The sequence below is a fragment of the Agelaius tricolor genome, unplaced genomic scaffold (assembly GCF_023055355.1).
Source record: "Agelaius tricolor isolate 1412-34295 unplaced genomic scaffold, bAgeTri1.0.p SCAF_1, whole genome shotgun sequence".
NCBI lineage: Eukaryota > Metazoa > Chordata > Aves > Passeriformes > Icteridae > Agelaius > Agelaius tricolor.
In genome coordinates, this window is record NW_027269261.1 from 24,747,917 (window position 1) to 24,771,882 (window position 23,966).

The 23,966-nt window shown below is 40.6% G+C and overlaps 1 protein-coding gene and 1 long non-coding RNA gene across 2 annotated transcripts in view; one reads left to right on the forward strand and one right to left on the reverse strand.

The window, feature by feature from the left end:
• LOC139590093 (uncharacterized) overlaps window positions 1-11,098 on the forward strand; it is a 70,761-nt gene extending 59,663 nt beyond the window's left edge. The window contains exon 2 of the long non-coding RNA XR_011679229.1: window positions 4,331-11,098. This is a non-coding gene — a long non-coding RNA (uncharacterized lncRNA). The remainder of the gene's footprint in view (window positions 1-4,330) is intronic.
• On the reverse strand, window positions 2,081-14,935 carry KCNG3 (potassium voltage-gated channel modifier subfamily G member 3). Its single transcript, XM_071427197.1, has 2 exons — window positions 14,325-14,935; window positions 2,081-5,716 (listed from the first exon to the last, which is right to left on the reverse strand). The coding sequence occupies exons 1-2, from the start codon at window positions 14,933-14,935 to the stop codon at window positions 5,071-5,073; spliced, it is 1,257 nt and encodes a 418-aa protein (XP_071283298.1). The 3' UTR covers window positions 2,081-5,070.
• Between the last annotated feature and the right edge of the window lie 9,031 nt (window positions 14,936-23,966).

The window sequence follows — 23,966 nt, forward strand, 5'->3', positions numbered from 1 at the left end:
GTTCATAAGAACACATTTTATAAACATTTGTGTTTTGACCACTAGTCCACGAAATATGGCAACAAGACCAGCAAATTTTATTACATTATTTTATCTAATTAATTCTGTATTCACATAAAACCCTCCACATTTATTATCTTTTCAAATTATAGAGTACATTTTTCATTACAGATAATCAGACAATATATAAAATTAAGGATCTGTGAAATGATAAACCTTTGCATTTGTAAAGAATAAAGGACTCTAAAATGTGTAGTTCCAAACATTTGTATTTTATTAATTTGACCAAAGATTTATATTCTTCTTCTTCTGTGGCTCTTAACATTTATTGTCAAGCAGATTGTCAGTCTTGATTGCTCACTGCAGCTTGTTGATGCCTAACCTGTCTGTTGTCTGAAACACACTCCCTAATTTGTGTTGCACTTTTTTACAGTGAAACCAGTGTTTTGTTGTTCCTCTGTGTGGGCTGGGACAGCTTTTCAGCTACTGGAAGCTGTTATAGCTGGAAGACTTTTCACACTGAGTCTCTGTATTTTAAACAGCTATCTGTTTTATATAGCAATTTTAATTATCATCACATATCCTGACCTGCATATTTGCCTTTACAAACAAAAAACAGAAAATGAGAGCCGGTTTCCCTTTTTTTTTTTTAATCAGTGAAAACTTTCTTATAAAGCAGTATCTTTTTTTGCTATGCACAGCTTATTTAACTTTTCAGCAAGTGTCTCCTTAGTAGCTCATCTGATATAATAATTCTAAAAACTTCAAGTGATCCTGAACTTCTTAGGTGAGATAAAATTCAGAGCATAGCAGACCTTGTTCGTTGTGCTGGTTCCCAGGAAACTGACAGGGTTTGGCTGCTGAATTGAGCTGGCTCTGTGTGCATATGTCCACTTCCTGGAGGGTGTTCAGATCTGATAACATTTTTGTAGTTGTTACCCAAAAGGGAAGAGACCAGAGTTTTGTACCCATGAGGTGATGTGGTGTGTTGTAACAATGAGGACTTCAGTTTTCCTTTGGAATAGGAACATCAATTCCTTTACAGGCATGAATTGAATACATTATATGAAAAAACTGTACCTTTTCTTTTAAATACATGGATATCAAGATAGGAACTGTACCTGTTAAAATCACCAGGATTTTAATCTTTCTCAAACTTGCTGCTATGCACACCAGTATAAGCCACTGTACAATAAGAATATCACTTTTTATATGGCTCATCCCTATGCTGATAAGACTGTTTAATATCATCAGTCAACCAAACTTCCATTCATTGTGTGTGATATTTGGCATGATGGTTCATGTAAAACTTTAGAAGGAAAATACCCTAGAGAGCTTTCCATTTCAGGGACTTCATTAATGATCAAGTACTTTTAAGTGACATACAGTACCTTGAAGAATTACAGCCAATATATAGTTTCCAATAAATCAGTCCTAGGTTTGAACCTAGTATATAATGGATGATTTACCTTGGCAGTTCAAAAGTCATTGACATTGGTTTCCATTTTAGATGAACCAAAATGCTGGATCACAATTGTACAAGCTGTCTTCATTTTTTTTACTCTATTCATGTTTCATTTAATTTGTTCCAGATGTGAATGTTTCCAAGAGAAACTGCCCATCAAGTCTTTTATTGTATAGGGTTCAAACATAGAGAGATTAGAGATGAGCCAGCTTGCCTTCACTTGGCTTTTGGCTTTGAAATGTTGCACTTTGAAATAGAGTGCTGCACCCCCTGTCTGCATAAACATGGTTTCCAGAATATTTTATAAAACAGTTTTAACTGTTTTAAAATGTGCTTATTTTTGACTATGCATATAATTCATATTTTGTAAAGTTTCACTAAACAACCACTGGTCTGTTGAAAGTAAGATGACATACATTTCTAGAAGTCAGGCATCCTAATTACCCTATAAAATTCTGATTTAAGGCTACCATGAAGATTACTTTATTTCAACTTGGTTTGTAAGGAAAATAAAGTCTACACACTGATAACCATACAACAATAAAAAGAGAAAGGGAAAAAACTAACCCAAAAAACCCACAAACAAACAAACACCAAAAAACCCACTGCAGGATCTCTCCTTTGCGGGCTTATATACAGCAGTTTGAAAATATTTTATTATAACTCAAATTAAAAAAGAACATTAGGTCATTCTGTTCACATTTTGCCATATAAAAATTGAACACAAACTGTTCAAAAAAACATAGTATGACTTAAGATAATCTCCACAGACTTATTCCTTTACACAGTTATTTTCATTAGATTTATGTTTTTACACTGGGAAAAGATTCTTCATCTAAAAAAACACTTCATAAAGGATGAAACATTTTGTTTGTATACCATATATAGCCTGGATCGTTGAAAACTTCCTGTCCTTAATTGCTTATGCAAAAATGATTCATGGTGCAAATTGGTATTCACAAGTTATTATGTGCATTAATTTATGTTTTTCCTTTGTACAGGCATCTAAAGATTAGATTTATAGGTGGTGCTGAAAGCCATTTTTTTTTAAAATCAAGATTGCAACATACTTTATATTCACATTCCGTATGGATTTGAGGTTATTGTCGTCATGATGATGGTTTGGGCTTTTTGTGGAGGAGGGTTGTATCTTAGAGCATTGATTTGGTTAAATACAACACGTGGACAAAAGACAAAATAAGTTTTAAGGAGTTTTGTGACAAACAGTATTTTTCCCAAGCATTCAAAACAGCATATGAAAATATGTAGGGCTAAGTTCTTAGGTGGGGTCTTGAATCTATTTTAGCTAAAAAATAAAAAAAAAAATTGGAGCAATATAGAAAAAAAAATAGCAGTTTTATACTTAGAAATGGTTTTGATATTGTCAAAATAACTTTTCATTAGAAGATGAAAATGTCATTTTCTTCAACATCTATGTTTGGATTAAAGTCTGAAATTTTAATTTTGTCAGGGAGGAAATTTTTTGTGAGGAATAAAAAAACCCCAAACATTTCAACTGACTATAATATATAATATATGCAGGATATATATAGGTACACATGCAGGAATACAGAGCCAGCAGCTCCACGGCTGTAAAACATCTAAGTGTCTCTGAAGTCACAACTTGCCTAACTAACATCAGCTGTGAATCTCACCTAAGAAGGAATTTTTGCTGATCTCACATTCACCTCTCTGTGGATTGCTGGAGCAGGTTTCTGAGCAACATGATTTTGATAGAAAAGGCATAAATATATAATAGTGTAGGGAACTACAGAGCTAACCTTTGAACACACTAGTGGCAAGAAACAGAGGTATGGTTGTAACAGCACTCAACAATGGAGTCTTGAAGGGAAAGTCAAGCTAGTGTGTAGGAAGGCTACTGAAATTCTCTCCAGGTCTTCAGAAAAATTGTGATTGCAATGTAAAGACTACTTAAGACTAAGACCACTTAAAATAATAATGACTCTTTGCGGTCTCAGGGAAGAACCTTCAATATACTGGTTACTGGTCAATGTGGCAGGTTTATTTGAGTGAGCAATTCCAGGGATGTGTTTTCTAGGTGGTACTCATTTCACTTCTAAAGCCTTTCACAGTTACTTATATAAAAGATAGAAGATGCCTCTACAGCACAGTAAGAGTAAACGCAGTATTTTCAGGCAAGCACACGAATTTCAGCTGTGCTGATGACTCTGAACTTCCATGTTAGCATGAAAGCTCCCTGTTGATGTTTATTGGTACCCAAATTTATAAAGCTGTACCTTGATGTATTTTAGTATCTAACTGCACATTTCTATATAGCAGCACTTCAGAATTATACTGAACAATGCTATTAAGCAGTACTACACAAGAAATGTAGTGAACTATATTTCAGAACCTAACTTGATTCATTTTCATTTTCTAGTAATGTTGGAGAATACACCATTTTGCCAAGTGCAACTCACACTTCTATATTTTACTTTCTTTGGTATGCTCTGGGCTTTTTACAGTTGTTTTTAAAACTTCCATTGAGGTATATTCTTCAGTAAGGATTGCAGAATTTAAGATGATGAAGAGTCCCATCTGACAGGGAGCAGGTACTCTTGTTTTCCAGTGCTTGCTCCAGGCTATTTCAAATGATGGAATCTTAAAATTTGTCTTAAGAGAACTCTCACTATGATATCTATGTTTAAGATATGTGGGGCAGGGAGGAGTTCAGGGAGGGAAAACCTATGCTTATAAGAATGTAACTTCAGGTGGATGGAGTTGAGCTGAATGTATATAAAATTTGGAGAGCTCCCCCACTAACCTACCAGGAAATATATATATATCAATCCCTGATTTCTTATGCTGATCTTTGTAAAATACAATACTTGCTTCTACTTACAGCTTGGTTCCAGAGAAGAAATTAATTGTGACCTAAAGAAGTCCTTGCTTACAACATTCAGAGATTCACTTCTTGCACTTTGTGAACTCTCAAATTCAGAGAAATGCCACTGACTTCACTGGGTTTACAGAAGATTTGTGTGCTTCCTCAAAGATCAGAATCAGGCCTCAAGGTTTTTTTCTGTCCTACAGACCTATATTCTTCATCTTTCCTGAGTCACAGAACCAGCTCTACTTTGTTGCAAAGCACAAAAGTAGCAGTGATTCTCCTTCAGCAGATAATTTGGTTATCTGAGTTAAAAGTGGAGATAGCTTCTTGCCTGAAGTATCAATGCCTCTGTGAAGCCTTTAGATATTGGAATATTTGAAAAACTTCTGCTACACATTGCTTAGAATGGTTTAGGATATAATTATAGGAATGACGGATCTCAGCGTTACGCCCATTTTTTGTTCTGCTTTTTTTGTGGGAAGGCAAACTGAACACCAAACTGGTCTGGTTGAGGACTTCTGAATCCTCTTTGGTTAATTTTGTTCTCTCAAATTTGAAACATCACTCCCTCTCCGTGCAAGGTACTCAAGGCAGATGGACATCCTTCCTGTCTGAATGGTGACGGGCTTTCTCCGGGCTGGTGAGAATGTTGTTCCACAGGACCATCCAGTCAAAGAGGACACGCGAAGGGACCTTCCACCGTTCTCTTCTAAGACAAAGCTTAGCAAGAAAGTACAACAGAATGCAAGTTGGGTCAATTTAAGAATTCAGCAGAGAGGCTTCTACTGTACCTAGCAGATCGGAACTTGAGCTCATGGTAGCACTGCACAAAGCTGTGATAAATGAAAGTGATTGGCAGGGCTAATAAAACGATGCCACTAACCACGCAGATTCCTCCAAGAATCCTTCCTGGGACAGTGATGGGACACATGTCACCGTAACCAACTGTGGTCATTGAGATGATCACCCACCAACAAGCAGCAGGAATGCTGGCATAATCCTTATTCTTTGTTCCCAAGTCCAGCCCATTTTCAAGAAGCTGTGAAAGTGCACTGAAAATTGCCATAGCAACACAGATAAAGACAAGTAGCATCACCATCTCTCTGTAACAACGCTTCAGAGTCAGACCAAGTGTTTGAAGGCCAATGAAATGACGGGCCAGTTTAATCACCCAAAAGATTCTCATCATTCTTAAAACCCTCAAGGTGACTCCAGCCCTCTGAAGCTGTGAATTTTCCCCTGTGAAAACTGTCATTAGAACAGAGATGTAGTAAGGAGTAATTGCCAGCAAATCAATGATGTTGAGAGGTCTTCTGACAAACTCACACTTGTTTTTGGAGACGATGAACCTCACAATGCATTCTGCCGTGAACCAGCCTATGCAGATAGCTTCAATTATCCTGCCAAAAGAAACAAAGGACAGCATTTATGCTCTGTGCAAAGTCTTCAGGGGATGTTTGGTTTGTTCACAGATATTACCAAAGTGACACATAGACTTTCACAGACAACAAACAGAAAGTCATGCCATCCTTATCCTGAACCTGCCACTAGATTTCAGCAATCAACCTGAGGATCTAGTGAAAGTTTAAACTGATAATTGCTAAGAACTCACTCACTGATCATTTTCTTTGAATTATGGATTGCTACTAGTCATAGTACTGGGCAAATATGCCCACAAACACTGGAATCCTACAGGAAATTATAGGACATCAATGCCAATGTGTAACCTTATCTAGAGCAGCTGGGTTTGGATTGGGGTTTTTTTGTTGTTGTTGTTGATTGAGTTTTGGGGGATTTTCTTTTTTTAATTTTTCTAATTCTGTGAGGCCTGATCCACTTGGGAATGCCAAGGGTTGTAGATCAGTGACTGTCTGGTTATGAACAGTAATGTATAGAAGCAGACTGCTAAACTAAAATGGAAGTGCAGATGGAACAGGCAGAAATAAGTATTTGCATTGGATGATTCATGCATATTAGTTCTTTAGGAACCAACCTAAACCAGCCTATCTGATGTGCATCCCAAACAGGGGCTTACCTACATCCAGACCTTTATAGGTATTGCCACTATACAGAAGGTATTTTATTTTTCAGTATTGCATCCATAAACTACTAAGCTTGTGTCCTCCCATTTACCACTATGCTTTGCATTACTGAATTTTCTCTTTTGCTGTAAATGTAAGTCCACCTAAACTACATTGCAGCAAAAATGTCAAGGTAAACAGATGTTAAGGTAATAGGCAAGATCCTCTTCTTGCCAAATGCAGAAGAAATCCTGGAAGAGGATTTCAGTATGTTCTTAAATATTTTCAAGTCCCAGTGCATTGAATGAGACTTGAGAATATCTCAACTTGAAACCAGTGGAAGGTAGAAACAGAAGAAAAAAATTTTGCTCAAATATTATTTAGTAACTGTTGTGCATGTGGTCACAAATCTCCCTAAGACTTCAGACTGTGCTCACTTTTTTAATACATGAGGACATGGAAGCTAACCTTCCCCTCATTTCTCCATTTATCTTTTTAACCAACAGTTTAAGCAAAGAAAAAGCTCATCACTGATGCCTTCTCTTATCAGCAGCTCTGAAACCAAACTGGTGTGAGATCAGAGATTGAAAAATACTGCCAGGAAATACAACCAGAGTTTTTTGCTACTGCAAGGACTCTAACAAGGTAGTGTCTGTTGAAACATTTTGATTTGCAAGTGAAAATCCAACTGTCATTTCAAACCTAGAATTTTTCTTCCCTAACCCATCTGCATAATTTCTAACCAGTTCTGAAATCTATTGTTATTAATAAGATCATGGCCTGTTAGAAAGACAGTATTCTTCTCTAACTGATGTAATTATAGACCCTTTAAACTAACTTTTTCATAGACATTTTACACACTAAAATTTTGTTTATTTTTCATTAATTTTTAAAATTAATTCTCTTTAATTTTAAGCTAAAATTGGAAGAAACAGTAACAGTCACTTGATGTAAAGTCATAAGGTACATTGTTATTTTAGCCACAGTAAATTTAAATGAACATAAATTAATTACTTAAATATTTAGTCACATAAAATTGGACCATATTTTTCTTTTTTTTTACAAATAACAATGAAAGTTCTGTAAGCAAATGGTCTTTCTTCATAAAGGGCTTTGAGAACACTAGTTCATGTTAGCACCTTTTGATGGAAAGACTTTTGAAATTCAAAACCAGTTTGCTCTTAAGAATTAGGTGTTCTCTTAAAAATTAGGCTTTTTGAAACTTCCTTTATGTTAGAAAAAAAAAATCAAGAAAAAAAGCTTAATGGGTAAGTTTTCTTAAATCCTTTTTTACTTATGGTGAGGAAATCCCTAAGATTTCCCCAGTATAATCAAAGAGCAAGATCGTGGTAATGGACAAACTGATGATGTCCAAATGTACTTATATGTTGTCTAGTTGAGATCTCATGTAACCATTAAAAGAGAATAGAAAGTTGCAGTCAGGAATATTCAACAATTCCAACAGACTATTTCTTTGCATTTTATGAGATTTCTCTGGTAGTGTTGCCTGACTCCTAAGACATGAAGCATTTAAATGAAAAATAAGTTTGTTATTATACAATTTAAAGCTTTTTCACTTGCTATTTCCTCCTGATGCCCTGATAACGTCAGAAATGTGACTCTTCCATTTTGCCACCCCTTAGACAGGTTATCTCTGGATTGAGATTTAAGGAAGTTAGGTTCTGATTGTTCTGATACAGTAGAAATTTTCTTCATGAATCAATATCGATTCAGTGGTCATATAACTTTGGGGAATAGTTGTACAAGTAAAAGTCCATGAAATATGATCAATCCATTCTTTACTCTGGCAGTTCCTGGGACAAGAAATGCTTTAAATCAGTTATACTTCAGTAAGAAGGACTGAAGAAGTATTTTCTTGTAGAACAGATTTGAAGCAAGCTAAGGAACATCATTGGTGCAAAAATGACAAAGCGAGATCAAGGCAGTGGGGGATACATTAATGCCATTCCATTTTAGTTTGCACTTCCACTTCTCCATTTTGCATCCATCCATCTTTCCCCTGGCTGGGGAGAAGATAATGAAGAAGGGTGTCCCTTATTTTTTTCCTTCCTCTATTACTTTTCAGCCATCAGTGAAACATTTTTCATTTTTCCTCTCTTGTCACTCCTTTTTTGCCTATGTAGATGGATTTTGGCAGTACTGGTGAATCATACAAAAATGAGTGCTTTGGTGAGAAAAACTAGAAACCTCTGGCATGTTGGGAAATCTGGAGTGCTACATCCTACATTTCCACTTACAGATCAAGTCTCCCTCTCCTTGCAGTGACTTATCTTTATAGTTAACCTTATCAGTGGATAAATAACATCTAATAAGGAAAGCAATTTTAACAGTTAGTCCTTAAGAGAACTTAACAGAGTATGAAGTTAAAGCCAAATAAAAGGCATATACTCAGAAGACCAAAGTACCTGTATTTTTCATAATCAGTTCTTTAAATATTTTCTGCATATTCACAGGACAGACTGCTTTTATTGCCTATGTTTGGAATAATGCTGTATTAAAATCTATAACTATATAATTAAATAGCCTTTATTTGGTAAAAATGTAGTACCTACTTTATAAACTTCCATAACAGTTTTTGGTTCATTGGGTTTTTCAGTTTTAAAATAGCTGGTATCCAAAAAGGAGAGGGGGAATCAAAAACAAAGCCATGAAGTATTTCCTTGAAGATTCCCCACAAATTTTATGAATAATCACAGAAAATACTAAGTCCTAATTTTTATTCAGTAACAGGCTATTCCTGCTCAAATTTACTGTTCATTTTCCCAGACGGAAGCACATAAAAGAGAGGTTTTCTCACAAAATTTTAAGCTGCTTGGTACTTAGCAGTCCTTCAAGATTGCTCTAATGAATCTTTTGTCCATAAACAGAAAATCAAGCCTTTGTAAGCCTCATTCCTACTGTAATCCCATCACTGTTCAGTTTTCTGTTCCATTTGATAACTTTCTCTCAGAATGAGCTACTTTATGTACAATGAGTTAAACCATTTCAGAAATAATCTTTTTCAATCACTAACAAATTTAGTTTGTTATTACTAAAAAAGAAAAACTATGTTGTAACTATCTTAGAATTTCAACTTAGCAATATTCTTTGCCTCAGATTGCCAATTCATAGACTTTCAATATCCCCTGGTGAGTTGGCTGAAATCGAGCCAAAATATTCCTTAGTGGCATTATTATCTATTAAGCTTGTAAATAAAACATACACAGGAACAGGACACACGAGGAAAACAGATGATATGGTTAAAGACAGTATATGACAGGACTAAAGGCTGTCAGCACTGATTTGTTAAATTGTTGCTAAAGCCCATTTCCATGTAAAGCACATAAAACCGGCAAAATGTCCAAGCAGTAGCTAGAACGATCAAATTCCTGCTCAGGAAGACTTCTAAGTGATTTCAGCAAATGTTCGGAGTTTTTAAATTCTTTTGAAATCAAGGGCTTCCTTCTCACTAGTAACTGTGGAGTAAAGGCCACAGAACAGCCAGTTTCCCTGAATTAAAAACCCTGCTGGCTTTTTTTTTCCCATTCTGCCCCTGCTTTGGTAGAAATTATATGTTGTCATGCATTAAACTCTAGTGCTTTGTGTGGGAGGCTGTAATGACCCATCACTCCTCAGGGAAGGGGCAAATCCCTTTCACAGCTCGAAGAGGAGACCTGGATACAAACATCTTGAGCCCTGAGATCCTCAGCATCTTTACCCTCTATGTTGAACATGACTGGTATCTAGCCCTGGTGAGTTTAAGGCATGGCTGCACCCAGGCAGTGATGTACATCTGTTCTTTGTTTCAAAGAACTGGTAAATTCAATAGAAGAATCCATGCCTGTGTTTTTAACCTAGATCTTTGGTTCCATTCTTTACCTTCAGCCCACTGTTTTAACCTAAAACCAGCAAAAAATGTGATAATCAAGTTAGATCTTGTCTGGGAAAGGAGTTCTTACTGTTTTTTGAAGAGGTGTTAAACAGGAACATTCAGGTGTTCTGAAATTCCACTACTATAAAGAAATAATATTTTTTGTATGTCTAAAACTCAGATGCAGTTTCTTAGGCTGATATTTTGCAAAGATTAAAAAAAGCCCACAGGCTCTTGATGAGAGATGCTGTTTGGAGAAACTACCGTGTTTATTTGCTTTTGCTTAAGAACACAGAAATCATGTAGGCTTGATAAGTCAGTGATTATTTCAGTACAAACCTAATCATGATTATCAAGTGGAAAGGGGACAACCATCTCTTGTTAGTGCTAACAAGCTACTCGTATTCAGCATTAGAAAAATAGTTTTAAGGCAGGTAGCTAGAACTGTGCTGGCAGTAAGTCAAGCAGCTTCAAATGATTTCCTATTACAGGCTTGAGAAGCTCTCCCTAGAAGATTACACTCCCAATCAGTGTATGGACAGGTCCCTGAGCAGAGACTCACAGTATGCATCTGTTGGCACAGTTCAGAGGACAGCAAAGATGACTTGAAATTGCCAGAAGCAACAGAAGGCATTCCTGCTGTCTGCTCCTAAACTCTGCAAATCTAATGCAAATCTTTAGCTCTGATAAGTGGAACTTGCCAAGGCAGGGAACAGAGCAAAAATCTTAAAATGAAATAAATTTAATAACTCATCCCTCATCCTGAGAACAGGCCTGGGAAAGGCAATTCCTCTGCAATCAGGGAATTGTATTTCAGTGTCTGTACTGTCTGTGAAACTCCAAGGTGAGATTTCCCATCCCTCTCTCCTTGAATAAAGCTTACTCCTGGACTTCTCTGTTGCCTTCTAAAGCATGTTATCCCAAAGGATCAGAAATAGCCATGGGCTGTTCATCCTTTGAGAGTGTGGTCACCATGAAAAGGCATAACAACATAGTGCTTTGTGAAAAAAAGTTTGGTGGATTTAATTCTTCTTCTGCTGAAAGGGTGTTCATACATGGAAAACAAATACACCTGGTGTCAGCTGGCAGCCCCAGTAGCCCTCACTGCAAACCTCATTTTTTGTAGATGCCAGAATTCGTGACCCCCTCACTTGCTGAGACGATGTCCAGGAAAGCTGAAGGCACACTGCTGGTCAGCTGCTTTCAGCACAGCTGTTCAAAGAAGTTCTGGGAGTGGTTACCATGGGAGTCAGCCACAGAAATTGTCCATGTGGCACCTTTCTGACATAACACACTGAGGCAAGGGCAGGGAAGGACAGTCTCTCTTCTTATTGTGAGAGACTGAAAATATCAGAGTTGCTGGGTTTCCAGAGGTGTTCTCACCTCACCTCCGTGGCATATGCTGAGCTGAATAACCGACTACATCCAAATCTACAGATTAAGCATTTCTAGATTAGCCCACTCAATTTTCACTCCTAAAACTTCTCAAAATATGTTTTTTGAATAACATGCAATTTTTGTACTAGTAATTACAGTGCCATGCAAGTCAAAACTCACTTCTGTACAGCAGTAAGATAACAATTTCTCTTGGGAAAAAAAATAAATTTTTGTATTACTATGTTAGATAGAATTTCTTTATTTTGATGAGGAACACTGCTTAATAAACAAATGACAGAATTTGGTTTCAAACTTTTAAATGTGTCAGAAACAAGTGGATAGATTTTTAAAAACCTTCTCACCTAAGAGGGATCGTATTGCCAGAGTATGGAATCCTAGAAACTTCCATAGGATTTCCGTGGTCAGGTTTTCAAATAAAACCATTTAGCTACTTAAATTTTGCAAACTATTTTTAAATGAAATAACTACAAAGTAATCATAAACACATAAGGGCAAATAAAGTCAGATGACAACTGGGCATGTTAGGTCCAATGCTATGGCACACGTCAGTAGTGACAACTAAACTGGACAGCCCACTTAAAAGCAGCTGTAGCTAACACACTCTTTTCCAACTATAACAGACTTTTTAGCAATGAAGCAGCATGTGCAAAAGAGAGGAGTGGCTCCACCTTGGTGGTCACCTGTGGACAGAGGGGCACACATTTGTGTCTGTTTTCCATGTGTTTGCCATCAGACTGGGATAGGTTCCTGTGCAGTCAGTGCATGGTTTAGGTGACCCAGTCTGTACTGGTGTTTATATGCGACAGACTTTTCTGACATTGGTAGAAACTTTTCAGCTGGTAGAAACTTTTCTATTTTTTGTTGCAATAACATGGAGTACTACAGCTAGTACAGAAGAAACTCACCCCATCATTGGTAGTTGTCCTGGTTCTAAAAGGAGCCTTCCCTGCCCTGGGAACTGTTTGTCTATACTGCACCTACAAGTACTTAGGACCTTATACTTCTAACACCTGGTGTACAAGATGCAATTGATCAGAAGAGTAAAATCAGGATCTTGAAGACAAAGGCACTATGAAAGAAAAATTACACATCCTATACATGTTCCTCTCCAAGCTGAACTCTTTCTTGCAAGAGAAAACTTGTGGTTGATTCCCACACCATGAAGACATGAACAAAGACATGACCTATGTGGTTAATGCTGTTGGAGTGTTGCATCTATTTTCCCATGCCTCTTGGGAGTATCTCAGCAATTTGCTGCTGTACAGAGGTCACCCACAGAAGCTCCTCTTTGAAATAACCTTGCTAAGCTTTTTAACTGGAACAGCCTTTAGGACCCCCTTTTGACATATCTGAATCTAAGCAGGAATCAACAGCTTCTCACACTGCATCTGCTTTCTTTTTGTTCATACAATTAATTCTTTGGCTCAACTACAATGAGAAATACAGGTGCAGTTTTCCATTAAGCTAATGGAAACTATGAAAATACTTTCCAAGGAATTAATCTGGCTACTAAGATATAATATATCACATTCCAATTAACTCTATGGTAAAAGATGATGATTTCATAATGACAAGGCTGCAATTTCACGGTAGTGCCCTTTTAGAAGAGGAGAAGCTGAAAACTTTTTGTTGAATATCCTGTCTGTTTTTAAAAAAGGGAGAAGCTAGCAAATACCAGAAATGTTTACTTCTTTCTTTATATGTCAGTCTTATTTATGGGAGAAATTCTACCAGACTGGTCTCAATTTTGTTCTCTAGGGAACAGGGAAGAAGAAGGAGAGAGAGGGAACAGAAGAGTGCAAGAGTTGCATCAATGTAACTCTAATCTGAGGTCACAAGAAGATGGAAAAGGGTTTATTCTTACTAGTAAAGCTCAGGATTGAGCCTTATACCCCATGCCCTGTTTTCTGCAACTGTTTTAAAGGAAATGTAAACATCTGTTACATTTATACACTGGGGTGTTTGAATGATGCATTTGCAAGAGCTTGATGTACAGTTTGACCATCTCCTGTGTTCCCCACACAGAGAATCTGAGATGTAAAGGGAGGAGCGGGGGTAAGGCTGTTCCCACGTCCCGGATTTTACCGGAGCACAATCGTAACAGGCGCTGCATCTGCTCTAGCAGAAGGACCTGTACGAATACATGCAGAGTACTTACAGGATTTGTTTTTTCCCAAAGGAAAAGACAAGGGAATTGCATTCTTTTGGGGGATTATTTTCCTTTTCTTTTTTTTTTTTTTTTTCGCACAATCGTAAGGCATCAATTGATTTCCGGAGTGTCTGAAGTTCTCTGTGTGGTCCCGTGTCTCCTTAAAGGGGGCAATAAGAGCTCCAAGAGCCTTCACGGAGGGAGGCACCCTCCCTGCCAAGAGGAGCCGTATCCCGATGTCCCCGCTCCTCCAGCCTGCCCAGACCCGAGCCTGTCCCCGGCCCCAGCCCGTCCCCTGCGCTCGGGGCCGCGGGTGCCCGGCAGAGCCCGGGGGAGCCGGAGCTGCGGAGCAGCGCCACTGCCCCGACACCCCGCCATCCCTCCCCGGGCCCCAGCTCAGGCCGGGCTGTCAGGGCGCGCAGACGATCTCCGCCGGTGGAGGCTACAGCCACGGACCGTCAAGACAAGGGGCAGGAAGGACACACTGGACGGGACACACGGGGACCGGACAGCGGGAAAATAAAGGATCCTCCTACCCTGAGGGCTCCCTCACTGACTCTGCTGTGTACCTGCTCTGCTCCTCCACGCTGCGATTCTCCGGCGCCCGCCACTCGGGCAGGGTGCTGGCGCACAGCACCACCATGGACACAATGACGAAGAGGATGGAGACGGTGGCCAGAACCTGGGCGGCCACGGAAGACGTGGGCTCCTCAAAAGTCCTCCTCATCCTCTCGAGCCACTTCCTGCCCTCGGCTCCGGGTGGCCGCCGGCCCTTGCCCTCGGGGCGGCCATTCGGCTCCTCCGCCGCGTAGTAGGTGCACGTCTCGGACATGCGGTCGTCCAGGCGGCGCTGGCAGCAGTAGTCGAGGTGGGAGCCCTCCAGCCCCCAGTAGATCATCTCGTTGTAGAAGGAGAGCTCGCACATGTGCGGCACGAAGCGCAGGTGGCCGTGCCGGACGTACAGCATGATGAAGCCGAAGGCCTCCGAGTGCCTGTCGAAGAAGTACTCGTTCCGCTCCCGGTCGTAGTCGTCGCACACCTCCAGAACGTCCTGCTCCGAGAGGCAGCCGTGCAGGCGGCTCACCCGGCGCAGCGGGAAATCCTTCAGCACCTCCCGGGAGAAGGAGTACCGGGTGCCCCCGACGTTCAACACCACCGAGGGACCGCGGCCAAAGTTCATGGCTTGGGCGGGACGGAGGAGGGGAACGGCGGGCAGAGCAGGGCAGGGCAGGGCGGCGAGGCGGGGGGCAGCGCGGGCGGCAGCGGCTGCCCCGGCTCCGGCTCTGCGCGCACCGCTGGCGGCTCCCGCTCGGCGACGGGGCGGGCAGCGGGCGGGGAGGGAGGCAGGGGGGGGAGGGACAGCGGGAGAGACGCGGCCGCGGGCGCCCCGGCGGCCACGCAGGAGCGCAGCGGGGCGATGCCGCTCGCAGGTGCGGGCGCGGCTCAGCGCCGGCGGGCGGGCGCCTCCGCGGGGCCCCGCCGGGGCGGGAGCGGGGCCGCGGCCGCGGGCATGGCGGGGCCGCGGAGCTCCGCGCCCGGCGCCGCTCCGCTGCGCTCCGCCGGTGCCGGCGGGCGGGCGGGCGAGGGGCGGTGCGGCGACGGCGGGGTGGGGACACGCCTCCTCCCCGCCCGCGCACACGGAGCGGAGCGGGACTCCCGCTGCCCGCCGCCCTCCGGGCACCCCTCCCGGCACGGGGTTTGGGCAGCGCCGGGGCCCGCCGGCCCCGCTGTCCGCCCCGCCAAGCGGCGCTGCTCCAAGTTGTCCACTAAACGCAAGTAACACTTTGTGGGCGTTTTCCCCCGCTCAAGGAAAGCTCGAACTGAAGTGTGTGAGCACGATGCAGCTCGCTCCTTGTTCGCGGCAGCCGACGGCCAGCGCCTGTCTTTCCCAGCTCGTTTGTTTGCCCGCCGGGGCGCCGGGCGGTCCCGGTGCCCGGCAAGGGCAGGGCGGCGGCGGGCAGTGCTGGGCTCCCCTCCTCGTCACAGCCCGTCCGCCCCGGCCCTCCGCTGTGCGCATCTGGATAGCGAGACTCTTTCTTCTCTTTTTCCTCCTCTCATAGTGCATGGACACCAGGAAGAGCCAAGTGCAATAGGCAGTCTTCTTCCCTGCTTCTGCCCAGCCTGGTCTCAGATCTCTGCTCCCGCAGCGTCCTGTGTTCCTGTGTCCTGCACCTGTTCTCAAGATTAAAGCAATTATTAGCTGCTCCGACCGTGTCTGCACTCTAAAGCTTCAATTTCATTTGGCTGCATCAAGTACAGGGAGTTAATTTCCGCTACTGACGGTTCTAAAATTCATTTTTTAACCCGAATATGACAGTTCTCCAAAGTGAGGTATTTTCTAGGCTCATTAACATCTGGAATATCTTGGGCTAAAAGCAGGCAAGACACAGCTCTCACTTTCAATGAGATGCTTCCAAGTTATCAGGAGAAAGGGTAGCTAAGTATGTCTTTTCCAAACCAATGCCAAAGATTTGTCACTCAGGTTTGTCTTTAAAAGGGCGTCCAGGTTAAACCAATGTTTTCCCATCTCCGTTTTGTCGCTCTAGACGTATGCATTTTATGGGTTGTTCTTGCTGCCAAGTTACTTTATCAGCTGAGATTTCTAAGGCGCATTTAGGCGTATCCAAATAAATAAATAGTCGTCTAATTGTGTAGTAAAAATTGAGGGTTTTTAAAAAAATGAGAATGATATTAAGCGCTACTATTTTTAAGCCTATTTGTCATCTTCTAAAACATACTTCTAGAGAGACTGCAATAAATGTCCCCGTTGCCAGCGGGAGAATCCCGCGGTCTCTGGCTGTCCTACAGTGCCACCACGAGAGGGCGCGGTTAGTCGCCGTTCTCCGTTTGTTTCCCGGTTTTCCCGAGAAACCCACCCGAACTCCGAAATGCTGTCAAGTACGCGCACCAGCGTGTTCTGGCACCGTAAGGTCTTTTATGATGCCTGCTTAGTCATGCTGGTGTCTGTTTTCATATAGCTGGAAAGGTTTTTCCTTCCAGCAGCTGCGTTCATAGAACCATCAAATCATTTCCCCTGGAAAAGACCTTTAAGACATCGAGCCCAACCATTAACCCCACGCTGCCAAGTCCACCACTAAACCATGTCCCTAAGCACCCACATCTACACATATTTTAAATGGCTCCAGGGATGGTGACTCAGCCACTTCCCTGGCACAGTTCTAGTGTATTTTGCTATTTGTTAATGTTATAAGCAGCAAACACTAAACTTCGTCTCCCTTCTTTGATGTATGCCTTCTGTATTTCATTCTTTTAAGAACAATCACTAGAAAATCTGCTTAAAAAATTAAACAGCAAAACCTGACTCGAAGTCTGACAGTGCTAATGAGTTACCCAGGTGCTTTTGACTTTGCAATTTGTCAGCTTCCTGCTCCATATGTTCTAACCATCCCTCATAGGGAGCTTGCAGATGAAGAGAGCAGAGTACAAATAACACAGCTTGAAGACACATATTTACTAACTCTATTGAAATATTGTGAGTATATGTTCTAAAAATTATTTCAAGAGGGACAAAGCTTTGTGTGCTAAGAAGCTATCTGGCAGAACAGGTAAAATGCTGGCCTGACAAGACTTTATCTTGAAATTGCATTGCTTGATGTGGCATTGTGAGTTGATTAATGCCTATTCCTATTTCTGGTTTTCAGTTTATTTTAAATATAGAATATAATTATTTCCTCCTTCAGAATTATGCCGTCAAATATTCAATATAAGCAAAGCTAACCTGGAAACAGTTAATATTTTCCTCTGTAGTTTGACATGTTCACTAGTTATTTTAGTTATAACTGCTGGCTTCCAATTGAGGAGATTTGTTCTAGTGGGCTGGTGCCAACAACTGTAAAGTACATCTTAGAGCAGGAGCAGCAATTTATCAGGAACAAAACCTCAGATTTTAGGCAGAATTTGCAGGTTTTGAGTAAAAAAAAAAATTGGGTTCCTATTTCTTGACTTTGAGATTGGTTAGCCCTTTGGAGTTGTGAAATAGCAGATTTGTTGTTGTACTAGAACTGCCTAATTTTTGAGGAGACTTCACTGAGTGTAAACTATTTTTTTTTGGTGATTTTTAATTTTGAGACTTAATGTCTCAAGAAATTTGAAGAAATAGGATGGAGACCCAAAATACTGGAGACTTTGTGTGACCATAAGCAAAACATTTAGTACTATATTAAGAGAAAGATATTTTTAAAGGCAACTCTGGTAACAAAAAAGTGTGTTTGAAAGTTCCATCTGATTTGAAAAATGGTACATAATTGGTGAAGAAAAACTCAGGTGAGCAAATAAATTAATTGAAGTCAGCATAGAAATTAGTAAAGAGAATTCACCCTAAATGTTAAAAAAGTATGAGGCATGGAAGCAAACTTTAGGAGGACTTAGCAGGCTAATGATCTAAAATATAATTAAGACCTCTTTCAAGTACTTGTGTTCAGGTGGTTGTAGTGTTGGTTTGTTTTTTGGTTTGGTTTGAATTTTTAGGTTCTGGATGTACTGCTGGGATGCTGAATCAAAGCAATTAAGTTTTTCCTGGTGTTATAGTTGTTATCCTTTGCTGCCCAGGAGGAACTTCACAATTAATAGTAATTATGTAAAACTAGCTTTCTTTGTGTCAACATTTATTTTCATGGCTTGCACTGTGCTATTGCATCCTAGGGGTATTTAATGAACTTGAAATATTTTCTACAGATTCTAAATCCTTCTGGCTCCATGCTGATACCATTGCTCTGTGTTCTGAGTGCAGCTCTAAGCTTGCTTTTAGAGAAGAGAGTCTTTACTTGTGTTTTTTATGTGAACAAAGTGGTATATTTTGATGGCAGACATTTTTCATAACTTGGGATGAGAATCTGTTCCTACTGAGGTAGCTACTGAATGCTGTTGACTTCAATGCAAGCAAAATTGGCTTTTAGTGGGCTGTCTTGTCAGGAATCTTGATTATTTTTATGACTACAACATGTAGCAACTCTAGTTGTGGAGCAGGTTGCCATGATGATAGACTTGTAAACACAGAACAAAAAATCTTCCTGGCTAGGGAGTGTATAGTATATATCATGTAAAATTGTGGGGGGAAAACCCCAATCTTTTTGGTAATAAACATATTGCCACATTTAGCCATCTCTCTCTTAGTTATTTGGAAAGGCAATATATAAAGAACAGAACAAGTGCTTTAAAAGGTTCTACATGCACAGATGGACTATGGTTTGCATTTATCTTTCATTTAGGGCTTGGGAAAAAATGGTTTCAAATAGATATTTTTTGGATTTTTGCTTTTAATCTTGCTTCCCTGCACCAAAGCTCCTCTACTTCAGTCTGGTTTGTGGGCTCTGCAGAAAACCTTACTGCCACATATAATTACCAAACAAACCATTTAATGACAGATGCAGGATTGTCAGTGGCACCTGACATAAGAGTACAAGTTCCCTTGTCACTGAGGCACTTATAAAAATCTGAATAATTTTGAATATAAGTGTTTCTAAAAATGGATGAATGACATTTAGTAGGGAACTGGGTATTCACATATATATACATGTGCTCAGAATACAATCTGGAGTTGACATTTATAATGAGACTAATTTACTTTGTGAAACGTGATAACTGTTTGGGAAATTTGGCGATGAACAATTAGATTTGATCCCGGAGACTTGATGTATTTGTGGGTCAGACTGTGAAATGTTTTAATGTGAAAGACAACTGCCTTCTTTGCTTTCCTTCACCTCCATATTGAGAAACTCCCAGCAAAACTTCTTGTCCCTGATCCTGGGCTAATTATGAAGACTATTACATTTTCTGTGATCGTTGAATCAAACGAAGCCCTTTTGGGCAGAGATGGTTACTAACTGGGAGAATAAACCAGTTTGTTATGTCTGAACTTCAGGCAGGCAGATACAAAGCTCAGAGAGGACATTTCTCGCCTGAGGAAGGTGATTAGAAGGAGACTTGCTAATGGATAATTGAAAGGCATGAACATATCCTCACAGGAGAGTACAACATGGGAATGTGTTTTCACACCAGAGAGATTCTTTTCTAAATTCCTACCAAGGAGAAGGGAAACAGCCTGAAGAGAAGATGGATAGAAATAACAGGATTTGGAGAAGCTGTGTATGTGGGTGAATCCCAAGCGTGCTCCCAGAATAGGAAGAATAAGTCTGACTAAATGTATATAAGCATTATTTTGTCAAAATCTTACCCCCCTTTTTTATGCACTAGATAACATAAAGAGCTACTGTTGTGCTTTTTTTGTTTGTTTGTTTGTGGTCTGAGATGTTTTTTCCACTTGCATCCTCAGCAGAGGCCATGAGTTCACCTAAACATACCACTTGAGGTGCCCTCCATTTTCTCCTGAATAACTGGCTAAAGGGCAAGGGAAAATGTCCCCAGCATTGTCCCCTAAAACCAGGGAAGGTTCAGGTTGGATATTAGGACACATTTATTCACCAGAAGGGATGCTAAGTATTGGAAAGACTGCTTGGGGAAGTGGTTGAATCACCATCCATGGAAGTATTGAAAAGAGGAGTAGATGTGGCACTTAGGGACATGGTTTAGTGATGGACTTGGCAGTGCTGGGGTATGGTTGTGCTCAATCACCTAGGAGGTCTTTTCAAACCCAAGTGATCCATGATTCTGTGCTTTACCCTATTCTCCACAGGCTGCTCCAGCAGTGCATGAGCCTTTTTTGTCCTGTCCAGCAGCCCCTGTGGATGTCCAGTGTGCCATACAGGGGACACTTCATGATGCAGTTAGGGAACTGAAAGGAGCCCTCACAGGATCAGAAGCTTGGAAGTTGTGTTGGTTTGGTCTCAGGTCAGGTGCCCTAGTGAGTCACTCATGGCCTTTGGGAAGGGAATTCAGGCAGCTGGGACACCAAAATCCCTTTGCTGGAGATTTCTGCAGAGCTACTGAAAACAGCACACATTGCTCTGACTGCTTATTTAAAGGAGGTGATAAGCCTGGAGGTCTTATTAGGTGAGATGTAATCACACTGAGTTAGAGTCTCACAAGTAGAGTTTTACTGGATCTGTGGAAAAAATATTCTAAAGTGAAGTTTCTGGAAATGCTGGTTAATTTCTTTTATTCCTTAGTGAGAAATGCTATAATTCTTCATTTTAGATATCGAACGTTCTAGGGGAAGGAGAGGAGAGTTAGAAACTCTGTCTTGCTATTATGCTGCTCTAAACTTCATACTTCAGAGGAAATAAAGTTAAATAAAGCATTTTTGAAAACCATTTCCTTTTTTTCATTATGAATAGGGGAAATATTTCCTTCTCCTGCTCTTCACACATGCAGCATTGTTAACTACTGCCCACTTGATTGTACAAAACTACAATGAGTGATGCAGAATTAGGTCTTACCTAATACTCAGGTATACAAAATTCACTATTTCTAGCCATGCAATGAAGATAATGGTGTGATCACTATAACTTCCAACTCTGGGACATAGTTCAGTCTCTTGTATTATTTAGCAAAGGTTTTACCCCTTACATGGAGACATTTATTTCTAAAAATAATTATTCAGCGTTTTCTGTCATACATGTTCTTTCAGAGGTCCCAGAAACTCTTCCTGTTGACTGTAATAGTTTGTGAAAGTGATCAAGCTTGATAACTTAGCTAATATTTGGGTTACTATTTAGAACTCAAAGAGGATGCTCAGTTCTTAAAATACTACATCTGCAGTCAAATACTCATCCACTTAAAATTAATTAGCTCTTAGTGTAAATCCTTTGATTCTTCGAGAAAATGAGATCAGATGTCTTTACGAAATACCTTTTTTTCCTGAGCCTCTTGGAGCATTAGAGGGAGTGTAGGAGGCTGTTACCCTTTTTCAGGCCACAGGCAGACCTGGCTCTGCAGTGCAACGAGGTGTTAAAACCTTCCTGTTATCAGAGCTTCGGGAACAAGTGGAGCATGGCTCGATTACAGTTCCAGGAGAGCCAATAAAGCCGCTCTGTCCTGAGCTCGCAGCACAGGACATTAAATGGCAGCCTGCTCCTCGCAGCTGGGCAGAAATAAGCCAAAGATCTCTCGCTGCTTTCTGTAACTTCTCTGCAAAATATTGGAGAGGACTCTGGCTTCCAGCAAATAGGTTACAAAACTGGGTTGCAGGTAGGCAATTGTAGACAGGTCTCCCCGGGTGCTGACATAATCACCATCAATATCTGAACAAATTACACAGATGCTCCCCAAGTTCACTGGTGCAAGTGAGTATCTGCTTTCAGGAGCAGTAACTTCTCAGCATTTGCATCAAGTGACTCTTCCCTAAATGATGCAAGAGACTGGGTTATGTCCCGGAGTTGGGAGTTAAAGCGAGCACACCATTATCTCTGGTACGCAGCTAGAAATGTCTCATAGCCAGAATGAGTTTGTCTTTCTCTGCCTTCATTTTAAGAAGAAATAGTGTCCCTCAAAACGGCATTTTTCAATTATGATTTCAGATGTAACCACTGGTGGTCTGGATCAGGTACAAATCCTTGCAACAAAATCCACCAGAATGATCTGGTAGGTTGAGCACTGCTTATACAGAAGAGATAGTGAAATATCTGACAATCTGACTCTCAAGATTAAAACAACTGCATGAAAGCATATTTTTATTTATTTCACACTGTGAAAATATTCATTTGTGTACAGTTTTTATGCCATATTGTTCTCTGGTATAAGTTACTGCAGCTTCGTTTTGGGCAAGTACCGATTTCATGAATTTTTTTTTTTTTTTTTTAACATGTATTTTTGCCTATTTCAACATACTTTTGTTTCTCTGCTGGGAACTGCAGATCCTATCTGCATGCAGACATGCCTCCACATTTTAAGTCAAGTGTCACTAAAGTCACAGATTCTAAGTCGTTTTGTGGAAAGCTGCAATATGTTGACTAATTGTTCTTTTCCTGCTAATTACAGGAGGGGAAGGTAAATTCCACGCCCTTTCTTTGGGGAGACAGGAGTGGGATTTGGAGAAGGAGCAGTTTGCCTGTGGTATCCCTCTATAATATGCGCCAAATTTTAATGAAATTGCACTGAAAATGAACTATCCCATGGTGTGTTGGGAAGTGCTGCTGGTGGACTCTGCAGTGCTCAAAACTGAGCGGCAAGGGGGCCACCTGCACTGCTGTAATGGCCACTGCCCCTGACTCGGCTGCCCATGTACCTGCAGGAGGTAAAGCTAATCCACCGGCATTAGCCATTTAGGCAGCCCCTAATTTCCCTGCTTCCCACGGGGAAACTGAGCTGCTGAGGCTGGAGGGGCTTTGGCACATCTTTGCCATCTAGTTAGGGCTGACTCTAGCCTTGAGAGAGGGGAAACAAACATCACAACAGCCATGGCAAAACAGATCTTTTCTGGAAATGATGGCTAGGAAACAAAGTGGTAATATTGTCTGCAGAGCCATGCAAACTTATTCTGATAAAAATTTTTGGTAAATTTTGTTTTTTTCACCAGGCAGGTTTATAGATGTGCCTTTGCAGGAACCAGAATAAAAGAGATTGCTCTTTGCAGATTCTAAATTATTATTTCCTTTGATCCATGTGAGTTTGTTTTGTGTTTCTTCTTTTTTTTTTTAATTTATAGTTATTTGTGCAGTAACTGTTGCACAAACAAGGCAGGAAACATCATTAATCTTATAATCATAGCGAGGAAAAATTTGTAGACGTCTCTTTAGAAAAGCTTAGCATGATTTAATGAGATGCACCACTCTGTGTTGCACTTCAGTGAATATGATATTGGCCTGACTCTCAAAAGTGGGAAATTATAGTGAATAGCACAGAAACCTGTTTCAGAAGACTCCAACCCCTTATCTGCAAGTCTCTGACCTTCGATTGCAGCATTCAGCTGTAGGAACTTCTTTCTGTTTGGACTTCTTATTTATTTACTTATGTTGTATTGTGGTATTATGCTGAATACTTCAAAACATGACCTTAAGATCATGTTGTTTTCTTATTTTTCTGAAGAGTATTGTTATTAAATCATTAACACATTTTTCCCTCATCATGTTTAAATGTGACTCTTTCTCTTCTCTCTTTTTTAGAAATTTCATCTGTTTAAACATTTGTGCTGCAAAGCAGACATCAGACTGAGAACCAACATCTCATGTTTGCACTGCAGTTTGTTTGATTGCTTTCCTCCTATAGTTATATCTTTCATTTGGAGATCTGTCTTTAGTTCACCAATTTATATCACTGATTTTCTGTGTTTTCTTCCTAATTAATTTTGTAATTCA